The following is a 14,715-nucleotide window of genomic DNA, read 5'->3' as shown; positions in this document are numbered from 1 at the left end:
TAAAATCAGTTTAGAGAATTTGTGTCTAACTACTTGTTTCAGGTGAAAATAAATTCATGCTTAGCAGGAACAAAGACCAGAAAAAGCACAGACTGAACAGTTTGGAAAATGTCCTGAATTGTCAGCAACAGAATAAATGAGTGAAAGCAAGACAGAACGCTGGTATGCCTATCAATATGGTGTTAACTTTTCTCATGGTTACCTACTTGACAGCAGTTTTTACAATTTATGATGTACAGATCAAAATGGTTTCTTTTCAACAAATAAAAACAATGTGTGCTCAGCTCAGCCAAATACAACAATCAAGACTAAGAACCATAAAAAAAATAACCTTCACAGCATGACAAACAAGCATAGAGATGTTTAAGGAAGAAGCTATTAAGAATGGCTTAGCTGAAGCCTTAGAAGGTTGAGGATGAGTAAAGAGAAAGTAAGAGGAAGTATCACCTGAAGGGAAATATAGACTCCATTCGCTAAGTGAACAGCTTCCGACGCTTCAATTGGGTTAGGAATATCCAGGTCCTGGGGTACAAGATGACACTGCTTCAGCAACTGCACAAGGCACGTAACATTCCCACTCATGCTGCAAAGCTCCTCCAAGAACCAGGCTCCATCTCTTGAAGTCAAATCAACCAGCTGCTCTCCAGCACTAGATGCTGCACCTTCCATCATCAGATTTCGCCTAGGTAAGTTAGGACACTTAGTCAAGCCGCCTGCTACTGCACGCTCCACGCAACCACCAAGCGTCACAGCGGCAACTCACCTCGTCAGCGTGCACAGCGCAGAGATGATCACGCTGGCTAAGCTCAGGGAGCCCTCCTCTCCATTTTCGTGAAGGAAAACCTTTATGCAGCGTTCGATTTCTTTCAGCTGCTCTTCACAAACAGGCACAGTAACTGCCTCCTGCTTCAAGCGCTCCACCTGCCTGATCAGCCTGCTGTTTATATCTGCCGCATAGCGCTGCAGAGTCATTTCTGTAGCCGTTATGAACTGGCACACGCTTGGGGGTGGCTGGGGAGCATACTGCATTTCATACCTGTAAAGCAAAAGTAGGCAATGAGAAAAACCTCCCTTCTCTAGCACTAGCAAATTGCATCCTGCTTTGTGGGTAAGAGTAATGCTCTGCCTTTGAAGAGTTCCTACATCACCTACTCCGAATCAACTGAGTATCACAGCAGTTGATGGCTAAACTAAAGATGCTTTCATAAAGTCCTAGAATGCACCATATTTCACACCTGTTTGCAAGGACAGAAGACAATCAGTAGTCCTTGAGGCAAAGAATGTGTAGAACATAAGAAATACGAAGGTTTTCATGCAAATCACAATCAATCAGGTTGGAAAAGACCTCAGAGGTCATCAAGTCCAAACTATTACCTAATACCTAACACCTCATGACAACTAAACCGTGGCTCCAAGTGCCACGACCAATCCTTTTTTGAACACCTCCAGGGATGGTGACTCCACCACCTCCCTGGGCAGCACATTCCAATGGCAAATTACATTTTCTGGGAAGAACTTTCTCCTCACATCCAGCCCAAACCTACCCTGGCACAGCTTGAAAATAACCTAGATGTTGTAAGCCAACCAAGTAATAATGCTGAAATTGCCTGACTTTAGGAGAAAATGAGAACAGAACTGCTTGAGAATCTGCTTTCATTTCAAGAAATAGTCTTAAGTGACTTAAGTTATTTTTAAATACTAGAAGTTTCTAAAAAACCCTAAATATCACTACCCTGAACTCCAGACCTGGTTCTTCAATTGTTCATTGCAAGCCAGTGTTACTTGAGTTTTGTGGTACAGACTAAACTCTGAAACAGTATTTCTGTATCAGATGTTCATCTTTTTTTCCTCCAAATTTTTGTAACTACAACTTGTCTTCCTATATAATTAGATCAGTCCTTGCAAAAGTAATTATTCTAATTAGGAAATTAAAATGCTGAAGTACCTTGAGAACTAAATTTTTCAAACAATGCAACATTCTGTCAACTTACTTCCTAAAGATATCCTGACAACGCTCTATCGTCATGTTACAGATGAGATCTTCCATCCAGGTTTTCCACTGCTCTATTCGGTGCTTCTGAAACACAGCTTTTGGATACTGAAGAGCTACTGTTGCATAGTTGTGCAGCTGTTCAAGACAACCACGTAAGACAGATCTTCTCTGCTGGAGAAGAGCACCAACTTCTCCTTCCAGTTGCTCACACTGACTGATGAGATGTGCCTGGCCTGCATTCTGCAGAAATGCCGTTGCTGGTACATAACTTGGAGGACCTTTTTTAGGGAAAATGGTTAAAAACTAAGGTGCATCTCTGAAGTACACATTTTATGGCATGCAAACACTAAGCATTAACATCTTTTCAAAAATGCTCTTTTTTTACCTATGGTAAAGGAGGCATGGAGAATTCATACTGAGAGTTTCAAGCACAAGGTAAGAAAATAATCTTAAACCCAGCTGCTACAAAGACAAACAAGTTCCTTCAGACAGCTCAGCACAGAAACCTTGAAATGCTCTAAAGCATGCTCTAAGCAGTTAATTTTCTTTTCATTTATTATATAGATGACTTTGTCTATCAGTTAGAGGATATTCATAATGCCTCCTGATGTTGAACTCTATCTCAAGCCATTAACAAGACTCAAACAAACACTGTTTCATACCTAGGTCCATCTGTGTGCTAATCTCTTGAAGAAGACTTGCAAGTTGCGTGGCCTCTAAGTTACTGAAAGCAGTTTGGTAGTGTGTTATCCACTGCTCAAACTCATTCAGCTTCACCTGGATTGCCTCCTGGACAGCTCTTTGTTGAGATTGCAACTGTGTGTGCTCAGAATACCTGAATTATAAAAGCCACAGAATCAAGTAAGTACTACAAGAAAAAGCAGCCAACTTATATTGGAAAAAAAATCTATTGAAACACCACAACCTCCTTGTTGATCAGAAAATGATCACATTCTAACCAGTTACAGCAAAGTGTTAACAGTATTAATAAATAATGCTGTTTTCCTCCAAAATACTGAATGTGTATAAATTCATGCACTTCTGAAATACTTGATCTATTCCAAATAAATATGAAGAACCAGTTAAAGAACTAGAAACCTAGATGAAAAGGGTTTTGTGCTATTTAATCAATAGCTGTATTATATGGATTAATTTGATGGGACATCACATTCAGCACGTTCTATGTCTTGCCTTGAAGGTCAAGTGTGGAACACAGACTAGCATGGGTTATGTTGGTGGAGTATGAAGCATAGGATATAAATCGGATTATTCAGTAGGAAAATAGTTTCAGTAGTTCTCCTGTCCAAGCAGTGACTTGTTTACCTTACAAATAGCTTTTGCCTACCCATTAATTTTTCTTGTATATACATTTCTAACATTTAATTCTTAAGTACATGATTAAACCACCATCTGTATTGAGAGATTCTTGACAGAATTCCTTGCACCTCTTTACCTGTGCTGAAGCGTGTGGGAGGGATGATCCACTCCTTCCGCACCTTCCAGAAATTCTATCTCCTCCAGTAGTTTTCCTTGTAACTTTTCTACATCTGTCAACTGCTCTTGCAGGTTCAGATACTCTTCTAAACTGCTGTCCAATTTTGGCAGCACAGCAAGCATTTCATCCCTGTTCTTAAACCAGTTAACCTGCAACCAAGACACAGATGTCATAGACCTGCACTAAACTCAAACAGATAAGAGAAAGTAACATATGGCAGCACTTAACTCTTCAGTGACACTGTTCATCTAGGACTACCTCCAATGCTACAAGTGCTAAAGCTTAACGGTCCTCCTTAATTTAGACTGCTCCCTAAACCTCCACTTTTATTCCTCTAGCTCACAGATTCAAGCATAAGATTAAAACAATGTTTTTTTAACTAAGCACACAGAAAATGAAAACTAAACACTTGTAAGTTCCATATAAGCATTTCCCTCAATATAAACTCCATTTGGCTCAATAAAATTTGTGAACTGCTCCTAAATCACCTCCTCTATCACTCCCAAAATTCAGCGACTACTTTGGTTATAAAATACAAAATTATTGTAGTAAACTCACTTTTATCTCAGCCACTCTTGAAGAGAAGAGACTCCGTGTAATATCTCTTTCCATTTCTCTTTTGCTTTGCTTGTTTTCAGCCTGCTGGCCACCACCACCATAGACAGCTCCAGCAAATCCTGCTTCGCCTCCTGCTGTCCAGTCCACCAGAGGGTCGTAAACAAAAGCTTCAAGCAAGGTGAGCAAAGTCTCTCTCCCACGCCGCATAATATGAAGGACCTGCATTGTGTTTTAAACAGACTTATTCTGATCTTGTGTTACCCTTGTAGAACAGTGGAATTTTGAATGCTAACACCATACCTGAGTAGGTACAGAAATCCCTAATTTATCCCTGGCTGCTACAAATACAAGAACACCACCACCATATGCCCACATGCAGCTAGTAGTACCAACACTAGAACTAAAGATTACACTCTAGCCTTCACACAACCTCTAGACTCCAGCAACAGACACTTCAGGGAAAAAATTCTTTGTTCATAGAATTTTTCTTTTTAAAAACCTATCTGTCATGGTTATAAAAGACTAGTCATGAAGGAAGGGGGCAAGCAAAACCTCACAATAAAAGCTTCAGGAAACACATAACATTTTACATCTCAAGCTACAAATCCCCTTTCCCAATGAACTGCAGTTGTGCAGTTGTACAGCTGCTAATTGCAGATGTATTTATCTGGCGTCCTCACGCTTCTTATATACCTACTGCAGTGTGCAGTTGATAAGTCAAATTAAAATCACAGCATGAAAGGTGAGGGCTTTATAAATCAGCACCAGAATGTTTAATGGACTTCTAAGACAGCATTTGGCAAGTGACAGCCCTTGGTTTTCTGCAGATCTCCTGACTTACCTGTTCACAAGAAAGCCTGAAAACCCCTTCTACTCCTGTCACTCCAAGTGCTGTTTCAATGTTGTGAGTCATCCGGAACGGAACCTTCTCTGGCACCCGAAGGCTTTTCCCTTCAAGATAAAATATTAAGTTGTTTCTTTTAATTAACAAGAAGGGAAACCTTGTATTTGAATAACATATAGCATTTGTTAGATTACCTTTTTCAAAGCAAACATTATAATCTATGTGGACAACTTCTCCTGTAGTCATATCTATAAGAACATTATCCAGATGTCTGTCTCCAAGGCCAATGATGTAGCCAACCATGGACATAACTGCAGTGGATCTTGCATACGACTTTAAAGAGAGTTTCAGGAAAAAATTATTTGTGGGAATCCTCTGCCAACACATTGGACTGACTACCATCTTAAAACATCATTTTAAATGTAAGACAAATCAAAACCAACTCATTTCAAGCTGTTTTCTATTTGTTGTCTGATGATAGTTTACAAGAGCTTTCATGCCTCAGGCTGACACTTCTAGTATCATAAATGTAGAGCTATCAGAGTGCTAGGAGTTGGAAGAGACCTCCAGAGATTGAATCCAAACCCCCTGCAAAGCAGGGCCACTTAGGGCAGGCCACACAGGAACACGTCAGGTGTATACCCATTTTTTATTCTAGATGGTACAATGGCCAATGTTCCCTGTCCCAGGGCACTTGAACAGTGCTGGCTCATCTAAGTGACAAGTACCATCACTTGAACACATCCCTGGCATTTGGTGCCCCTCATCCCATTAAGACCACAACCTTTCAGAGCCAGAGGGTATTTGCTGTACTGACCTGTGTAACTCTCCACCATTCATCGGGTGTCGTACATGACGACCAGAGCTCCTTAGCTAGGAGGTTTGGAGGAGTTGCTTCCATCAGCTCTTCTAGAACAGCCCTCATGACATTCAAGGGCCAGTCACGACGTGACACATCAAGACTAAGCCCTACCGCCTTTAAAGCGGGTCCAATTTTACTGTAGTAGAGTTCACTGGGCCTAGGCACTATTCCAGGATTCTGAGGAGTCTGGTAAGAGTCCTGAGCCTAGATGAGGTAAAAATGGTAGTTTATGCACTGCAACTTTTTACCACAGAAAAGTATCCCAAACTCAGGTTGTGGGAGAATGAAATAGCAACTCCTCTACTGAGGATGACTTTCACAGCTCAGAATTCTTTCAAAATTCAATAGTTAAAAAAAAGCCTAAATAAACTTTCTTGTTGATCTGGTCTAACTCTTATCAAGGTACATTTCAAATGCATAGCTGTAAAACCTGTACTTAAAACTAAATGGGGGAGAACAAGAGGTGGGACTAACACAATTTTAGCCAAGGTTAACTCTGTTGAAAAATGAGCTCCCCCCTGAGTTTATCACAGCAGAACAGCATCTTTGTCACCTACTGCAATACACATCAACACATACATACAATTTCATTAACAACTGCTGCAATCCCAAAGGATATGATACAGAGAACTATTCTGTGTTATTACGAACAAAACAATCATTTTAAGGTCTAAATTACTTAGAACTGCCAGGCAAATCGGAATGTTTCCCTTCTGAACTGCTCTCCAGTTGACATGAAACAGCTGTTACCTTTTGTGCTTGTAAAGCAGCTTCCCGCTGTTGCCACCGCTTGTAAAGCCCGAAGAGAGGTGTAGCTCCATCCACCCACTGGATCAAGCCTGACCTTGTTCCCAGAGGCGTCACAGAGTAGTGCCTCGCGTGGAACCTTGGTGTCTCTTGACGGTTAATAGTAGCAAACATTGTGTTCACAATTGATAAGAATTGCATGATCCTTTCATCCAGATGCAAGTCTTCCAAACCTGTGAGAAATATTGTTTAAAGTTCAGTTTCCAGATAGTCTTCTCTGAAAACCCAAAATTCAGCATTTTTTTTTTTAAATCCTATTTCACCTCAGGCTACAAATAGCTTTAGAAATTATGCAGACAAAGGGTGAGTTGCTCAGCACAAACCTGAATGTTTACAGAGCATTTGCCTACTAGAATCACCACTTCATGACTGCTCACTCTCTGTGAACAGTACATGCAACAGTTAGTATCATAACTCCTCTTTCCCTTTCAGGAGGTATGAAGTCTCCCAAGCTCTCTTCTGGGTGCAACCATAAACTTTCTAGAAAGTGCATCCTGCTAATCCAATCAGTATGCAGGAAGAACACTGTCTCTGATGCAACCCTGGTAAAATAAGGGATCTGAAACACCCTTGAATCTGTAGCTTCACAAGGAAAATTCCTTGCAAACATGTAATGAAGTGAGAGGTGGGGAAGAGAGGGAGCACATGCCCCAACTGTTTGGCCATATCATGCATGGAGACAAAAAGTTGCAACCAAGCAACTTCCCAACTTTAATACAGTCTAATTTGTAACAAGAGACAGAAACTTGTGTAAGAAAACTTTGGTTTCATACCTTTGAACAGGTAGGGATAGTTCTTCCCATCTGAACCCAGAAAAAGTAGCTTCTTAGGTTTGGTTTTGGTAGGCAGGATTGTGATGGTGCTGCCCACACTATGTATTGTGACTGTGTCTCTGGTAGATACTTCTCCAGGAAGCGCTATTTCAGTGCTCATCATGGCAGCCAACCAAGGACTGATCTCCTCAAGCCGCAGAAGGTAACTGGCCCGTTTCTGTGCTCTCTGCTGCAAGCTTAGCATCACCTATTCCAAAGAAATGTTTAGGCTGAGGTTCAACTTAAAAGTTACCATTAAAAATAAGCTACCTCCAAACAGATTTAATAATGGTTATCTCCCAGAAAGTATGAAGATTCTTCTTGAACTACCTTCTATTCTTGGCACCCTACTAATCCATTTATAGCTTAGGATGAAGGTAGCAAAAACTAAAGCCCATCCTTTATGCAGCAAACACACCTTGCCTGGTGATAGGCAGCAAAGCCACATCAAATTAAACTCCTCAAGCAGTCTGCTCTTGCATTTCTATATATCTGAACTGTGGTCAAAGGCAGCAGTGTTCAGCAACCTCCTGTTTACATATCTGCATGCTTGCTTGTTCTGCAAAAGGGAAACTATTAAAGAAAAATAAAAGTCTATCTGCATGCAACAGCCAGGTTCTGTCTATCAAGGCTTTTAAAATGAACACCAGGATTGCTCTGGATCTCCAAGTGAACATGTTTCTTCTTTTTTAATGTAGTTTTGTCTTAGAATGAAATAGAATTAACCAGGTTGGAAAAGACCTTTGAGATCCTCGAGTCCAACCTATCATCCAACACCAACTAATTAAGTAAACCATGGCACCAAGCACCCCATCCAGTCTCTTCATAAACACCTCCAGTGATGGTGACTCCACCACCTCCCTGGGCAGCCCATTCCAATGGCCAATCACTCTCTCTGAAGAACTTCTTCCTAACATTCAGCCTAAACCTCCCCTGGTGCAGTTTGAGACTGTGTCCTCTTCTTCTGGTGCTGGTTGCCTAGGAGAAGAGACCAACCCCCACCTGGCTACAACCTTGTTTGTCCTCAGATCCCTAAGTAAAAAAACAAAGTATCTTTGGCAAGAGTTGGTTATTTAAGTGTTGTTGCAGGGCCCAGGATAAGCAGACTACCAACTTGCTAACATTTAAATCCACTAAACTCAAATGACAAAGGTTTCAGAACGACAGTGTTTAGAAAAAAATAGCCCTCTGTCCTCAAAACTGACAGCACCCAAGGCAGTGGAAGATGCAAGATATGAATCAAATTATTTCTTTGGATAGAAATACAATAATCCAGACAGTCAGTACGACCTGTTACAGAGGCAGAAATTACTGTGCTTCAATGTCTAGCATACCTGTGGTGATAGCAGAGAAGACAATGTTTCATGCTGCAATTTTGGTATGGCAAGAGAAAAGCAGGAGAATTCTAAGGAGGGGATCAAATACATGGTGCAGCAAGAGCATCAGGAGTACTTAGTCTGTGCATATAGTACCTCTTTAAATGGGAGCCAGCTGCTTCCAGGTTTAGCAGGATTCAGAGGATTCTTAAGTTTCTCCAGTGCATTTTCAATTGCATCTCCATAGTTATCCTGAAACCATTTCTCATGAGGGGTTTCTGCAGGAGCTGCAGTGATGCTCCGCACGTGTTCCAAAGCAAACACGATGGGCTTCATGAGAGCTGTGTGCTTCTCACGCATGATTGCTATCTTCTCCTCTCTAGGAAGAAAGAACAGCAACATTTCCTCTTAACTCCATAAAACCAAGTCACTTGGTTCACAGCATTAAAAGACTGCAAATGAGACATCTAAGAATTAATGAAAACTGTTACATCTCTACAATGAGGTCCTCAAGGATGACAGTACTAAAAAAAGAGGATTTCAATCCACATAAACATATGTTCCGCTGAACCACACTTTCTTCTTTTTTTTTTAGCTGAACCATTTGAACTTCACCACTGGAAACCCTGAGGGGCAGCTCGGAGCTCAAACCACTCTAAGGAACTTGCTGTTTTCCCATATCAGCCTGAAGGATAGAATTCAAAAAGCCTTCTCAAAAGCCTAGGGAGCTGCCCAGTACAGGGCTTTCCTCTTCCAAAAACCCATCCAGAAGAGAACCCAGATGAGGAAGTGGGGAGAAAGAAGGAAAAGGAAAGAATGAGACTTGCTCAACTTTCAAAATAGATTTAAGCATTTTGTTTACTCCAAATAAATCATCCATCTCTAAATGATTGTCCTCATTTCAGCTGACTTGTGAGAAAAACTTTGGGCATGAAGAACTGTAGGATTTCATAATCTGCAACTTAATGTGCATTGGGTTCTAACATTTTATTACTAAGGAAATCTCAATGAGGATTCACAGGCAGACAGCAGTTTCTCTTTGCTCAGTGTACTAGCTGTGTCATCAAAATGTTCTTGAAGTAAGGCCACTGGCTTACAGGAATAGAATAAACCAGGTTGGAAAAGACCTTTGAGATCATCAAGTCCAACCTATCATCCAACACCATCTCATCAACTAAACCATGGCTGCAAGAGCCCCATCCAGTCTCTTCTTAAACACCTCCAGTGATGGTGACTCCACCACCTCCCTGGGCAGCACATTCCAATGGCCAGTCTGTCTTTCTATGAAGAACTTCTTCCTAACATCCAGCCTAAACCTCCTCTGGTGCAGCTTGAGACTGTGTCCTCTTGTTCTGGTGCTGGCCACCCAGGAGAAGAGACCAACCCCCACCTGGCTACAACCTCCCTTCAGGTAGTTGTAGACAGCAAGAAGGTCTCCCCTGAGCCTCCTCTTCTCCAGGCTAAGCAACCCCAGCTCCCTCAGCCTCTCCTCACAGGACTTGTGCTCCAAACCCCTCACAAGCTTTGTTGCCCTTCTAAGCAGCGAGGACAGCACAAACTTGGCAGCAGCAACACTGCTGATGGATTTGACCATATGCTTCCCCAAGAACAAATGTTTGTTACCGTTCTCACTTGAATAATACTCAACAAGGACATACTTCCGTAAAGTGTTGTTGTTTTGGACCCTCTTGACTTCGTCTTCCAGCTGCTGAATCCTTCTGAGGACATACATATGCTGCTGCAGTAAAACTCCCAACCAAAGTTCGTCCCAAAGAACCGTGACTCTGCGCAGCTCAGCCACAAGCATTTGAACCTGTATAAAAGAAACCAACACTTGCTGCCTTTTAAGCCTACTGGGATTAAGACTTTTTTGTAGATGAACTAAAGAAAAATATGCCAGCCTTACAGCGAAGATGTACCAAACTTCCAGCAGGTCTGCCCACAAGAGAGACAAATAATGTATTTTGTGGTTCAAATCAGAGCACAGAGAGCTCTTTGGGTTATTTACCTGCAATACCATTGTTGGATTCGCAGCAGAGAGTTTCTCCACAATTTTGCTGTAACAATCTTGCATCATTGCTTGATCCTCATTTAATCCAACTTTCGTTTCATCTTTACTGCTTTCTTGTGAAGCTGGGAGGCTCCCTCCATCACATTCACCACCCAACAGTTCTTCTCCTTGAATGTTACCCAACAAGGTAGGGATAGCAGATGGAAGCTTGTTTCCTAAATTAAAACCCCAGATATTGAAGTATCAGCTACATTGTTCTGGCCTTGAAAGGTACATGTCTAAATAATTCATTTAGCATGAAGTCCCCATACTACATTAAGCATTGGCAAAGTATATAATGATAAAACTGAAAAAACTTATTGGCCAAATTGGGAAATCAAATGAAAGGTATCAATGAGGTCCCATAAGAGCAATACTCTTAAAATAGAAAGCATCAGAGTTACTGGGGGGGTGGAAATCACTCAATCAAACTTCTCAGTATCATTGTATTCAGTATATAAAATGATTGTAGCCAAAGTGTGTCTGAACATGGGGTTTTTTTCCCCCTCCATACCTGAGGTCTGGGATTCACTGCTAAGTGAAATGGTCCCCACTATTGCAGGATATAGGATGAGATGAGGCGAATCTTGAGCCACTCGGCACAGTAAGTTGCAAATGCTCTGCCGAACGTACACTTCTGGGTGGTTCAGGCGAGAGAAAAGCTGAGGTATAATCCCTGCAGAAACACAAGAAGAAAATGTGCTGACTCACTTAATTTCACTTCAAATGATGCAGAACTTTATTTCATCTTACTTTAAAAAGCATACTGGTTTTGCATTGAGAGAACATAAATGTCTAATTCCCCAACAAAAACTTCTTTTAACTAACTGATAGTACAGGCAACAGCTTCTTTTCTTCTCCTATTCAAATGCAGGTCACATCAAATGCAATACAAAAATCCTTCAGTAAAGTACCAGGAATGGAGTTTTGCACCTCCTATCTGTCATTCATTAAAGAGAGTCACATTAATAGTTGAAGTTAGCAAAACTGGATGTTTCAGAAGAAAATACAACTTTGCAACAGCTGGCCTCCTTTTCTGCTGTCTCCCACACTTCAACTCATTAGCCTTCTGTGGCAAAGTGCCTGAGCAATCAGCACCGGTAGTGTAGTGACAAACAACTACTCCTAAGACATCTGGCTGGAGCCACACATCTTTCTCTGATCTGCATTTTGAACTGCAGCTTAAGAAAAAAACCCCAACACATAATTACCTCTCCAAGGAGCGGTAGGTGTCGTTTCCAGCCCATGCTCTAAATACTGTCTAAGTTCTCCGGCATGTTTCACAAGCAATCGTAACAGCCTTAGTGTTGCCATCACAATAACATCATCAGTGCTTTGCTCAGAGGTATTTCTTAAGTGCAGTCTAGGATCATCTTCATCAAGTGGAACCTGAAAGAAAATACTCCTCTAAGGTAAACATCTAATTCACATCATCCTTTATCAGTCTGTCACTAGATTTTCTCATCAGCACAACCACTAACCTGGCCAGCATTGAGTTTGAGGAAAGTAAAGTATGCACTGCAGGAGAGTTTATAGAGACTGAAGATTCTGTCTACAACTTTCCTCCACACTTTAATTAACCCTTCTGTTGCATTTTCATCAAGATCTGAAAGCCAGGGGCAGCTCGTTAATAACTGACGCCATATAACATCCACCATATCATCTTCTTCATTGTCTTCATTCTCTGTGATTTGGAGAGTCATATCTTCATCCTAAATGTAAATAAAGGGAGAACAGGATTTGTTTAAGCCCTCTAACCATTTCTACAAGCAGTATCAGCTCCTAATCCACTTTTTGTCTAGGTAACTGCACTGCTTGATGATATTATCATTATTCCATAGAGCAGCTATGATGCCACTTAGCTAACAGGTGGTTTCTCACACAACTCTTGCATTGTCTGAATTTTAACTTTAAAACAACAGTAGAGGGGAACAAAAAGTTCACACTGAAGTTGGACATTTTTTTAAGCAAGCAAACATACACTTACCTGAATGCCAGCTGGACGACACACTGCCTGCCCCAGAATCCCATAGATCTTCTCTTTATCCTCCTCTGCAATGTTGTCTGGAAGCAAGTTCTGAACCTCGGATTTCTCCCGGGGCAGCAGACGAACACCTTCTCCCTGACTGCAACATGTAATGAATTATTCATCCTCAATATTTTAGTATCTGTAGAGCTACTGAACCCATTGAGACTGTATATACAAAACTTCTTGAAGGAAGAAACTTTCATCCTTATCTCAGAGTTAAACTCACTGCTTTTCTTTTTTACAGAGGGCAAGTAAACAAGAGAACACTGAGCTTTCTGCTCATGGGCAACTTCAGACTACAAAAATCAGTAGCCATTAAATACAAAGCTATGGTTTACCTTAAGGAAATTAATTATGCCACATAAATGTAAACAGCAGGAAGAATTTACCTGGCATTATCAACTACTTTCCGGCCCCATCTATAAGCCCAACTAGCCAGGGCTGCCCAAGACTTTGCCACTTCAGGTGCCTGTACTGAAGACAAGTGATACAGCTGTCCCAAGATGAAGTCAGGCTCCCCAACTCCAATGTTTACTGTCATGGGAGAAAAAAAAGCAATGTATGTTATAATCCAAAACTTACCTCTAATTTATTCAACATAGAAAGTGACACTAGAACATACCTTTTTTTTTTTTTTCAGTCAAGTTAGTACCCAAGAGTGTAAAGCTTTCTGAAATAGAATTACTTTTCAGTCCTGACACTGGCTGCAAAACAAAGCTCAGTTTTTCAGCTGCTAACAATCATTGCCTGTACTCTACAATTGCCTTCTCTTTTACAGAAAGATGAAACTAAGACAAGAAACTCGTGGTCTCCAAAAGAGCCTCAGAAAGCAGACTTTTACGAAGCATCTAGGGCAGTGTGTTTGTGCTTATTTGTGTATGTACTGGTTTTATTCACCACCAAGTCAGAAAGCACCTACTACTTAAGTGTAGCCAGCAGGTCCAGGCCAGTAATTAGCTCCCTGTACTCAGTACTAGTGAGGTCACACCTCTAATTTTGGGTTCAGTTTTGGGCCCCTCACTACAAGGAGGACATTGAGGTGCTGGAGCATGTCCAGAGAAGGGCAAGAAGTGCTGGTGGAAGGTCTGGAGAACAAGGCTGGTGAGGAGCAGCTGGGGGAACTGGGATTGTTTAGCCTGGAAAAAAAGGAAGCTGTAGAGAGATCTCATTGCTCTCTACAACTCCCTTAAAGGAGGTTGTAGTGAAGTGGGTATTGGTCTCTTTTCCCAAGTAAAAAATAACAGGACAAGAGGAAATAGCCTCAAAGTGTGCCAGGAGAGGATTATATTGGACATGAGGAAAAATTTCTTCCCCAAAACAGTTGCCAAGTTCCAGAACAGCTGCCCAAGGCAATGCTGGGAGTCACCATCCCTGGAGGCATTTAAGACATATAGGTGCTGGGTGACATGGTTTAGGGGTAGACTTGGCAGTGCTGGGTTAACAGTTTGACTCTATGATGTCAAAGATCTTCTCTGAACTAAACTATTTTATGATCCATTAACAGCTCTGAAATAGTTCTGACTCCACCAGAGAGGAACTAAGTCATTGCTTAAGCATGGATTTCATAAAAGAACTTTATCTTGACATTTTAAGTCTGCCAAAAATTGGGAATTAGAGTACATTTTGTGACAACAACAAGAGTGTTCAAATTAAGTATAGATGAAAGATCATGAGAAAACCTAAGGTAACTGCTTTTCACTTATCAGAGCCTTCAAAATATAAGCCCTGTCAATGCTTAATCTGAAAGATCTGATTCCAGCTTTAGCAAATACAGGGACTGAAAGCATACAAAGCATGACCCACCCCACCCCCCCCCAAAATTTAAAATGCATTCCAGCTTCTTCAGGGCATCATCACTTGTGAAAGGTATATAAAATTTCCATATTAGGGTGTTTGGTTTTTTTTAACTGTTAACAGCTACCCATTGCACAAATCACACACTGCTTTGA

At 41.2% G+C, this 14,715-nt stretch overlaps 1 protein-coding gene across 1 annotated transcript in view; it reads right to left on the bottom strand.

Annotated features, from left to right (window-relative positions):
• Positions 1 to 14,715, bottom strand: part of SMG1 (SMG1 nonsense mediated mRNA decay associated PI3K related kinase) — a 67,018-nt gene that overhangs the window by 11,471 nt on the left and 40,832 nt on the right. Inside the window, exons 32-50 of the mRNA XM_054180424.1 lie at positions 13,156 to 13,300; positions 12,725 to 12,863; positions 12,219 to 12,449; positions 11,949 to 12,126; positions 11,252 to 11,413; positions 10,696 to 10,913; positions 10,346 to 10,500; positions 8,844 to 9,066; positions 7,333 to 7,579; positions 6,503 to 6,732; positions 5,708 to 5,956; positions 5,085 to 5,223; positions 4,888 to 4,997; positions 4,047 to 4,265; positions 3,447 to 3,637; positions 2,656 to 2,828; positions 1,992 to 2,271; positions 764 to 1,036; positions 448 to 682 (exon numbers count right to left, since the gene is read on the bottom strand). Coding sequence (XP_054036399.1) covers positions 448 to 682; positions 764 to 1,036; positions 1,992 to 2,271; positions 2,656 to 2,828; positions 3,447 to 3,637; positions 4,047 to 4,265; positions 4,888 to 4,997; positions 5,085 to 5,223; positions 5,708 to 5,956; positions 6,503 to 6,732; positions 7,333 to 7,579; positions 8,844 to 9,066; positions 10,346 to 10,500; positions 10,696 to 10,913; positions 11,252 to 11,413; positions 11,949 to 12,126; positions 12,219 to 12,449; positions 12,725 to 12,863; positions 13,156 to 13,300 — 3,797 coding nt within the window. The remainder of the gene's footprint in view (positions 1 to 447; positions 683 to 763; positions 1,037 to 1,991; positions 2,272 to 2,655; positions 2,829 to 3,446; positions 3,638 to 4,046; positions 4,266 to 4,887; positions 4,998 to 5,084; positions 5,224 to 5,707; positions 5,957 to 6,502; positions 6,733 to 7,332; positions 7,580 to 8,843; positions 9,067 to 10,345; positions 10,501 to 10,695; positions 10,914 to 11,251; positions 11,414 to 11,948; positions 12,127 to 12,218; positions 12,450 to 12,724; positions 12,864 to 13,155; positions 13,301 to 14,715) is intronic.

The sequence above is a fragment of the Dryobates pubescens genome, chromosome 4 (genome assembly GCF_014839835.1).
Source record: "Dryobates pubescens isolate bDryPub1 chromosome 4, bDryPub1.pri, whole genome shotgun sequence".
Lineage (NCBI taxonomy): Eukaryota > Metazoa > Chordata > Aves > Piciformes > Picidae > Dryobates > Dryobates pubescens.
The sequence above is the reverse complement of the archived record's forward strand: the minus strand, read 5'-3'. Positions and strand labels throughout refer to the sequence as shown.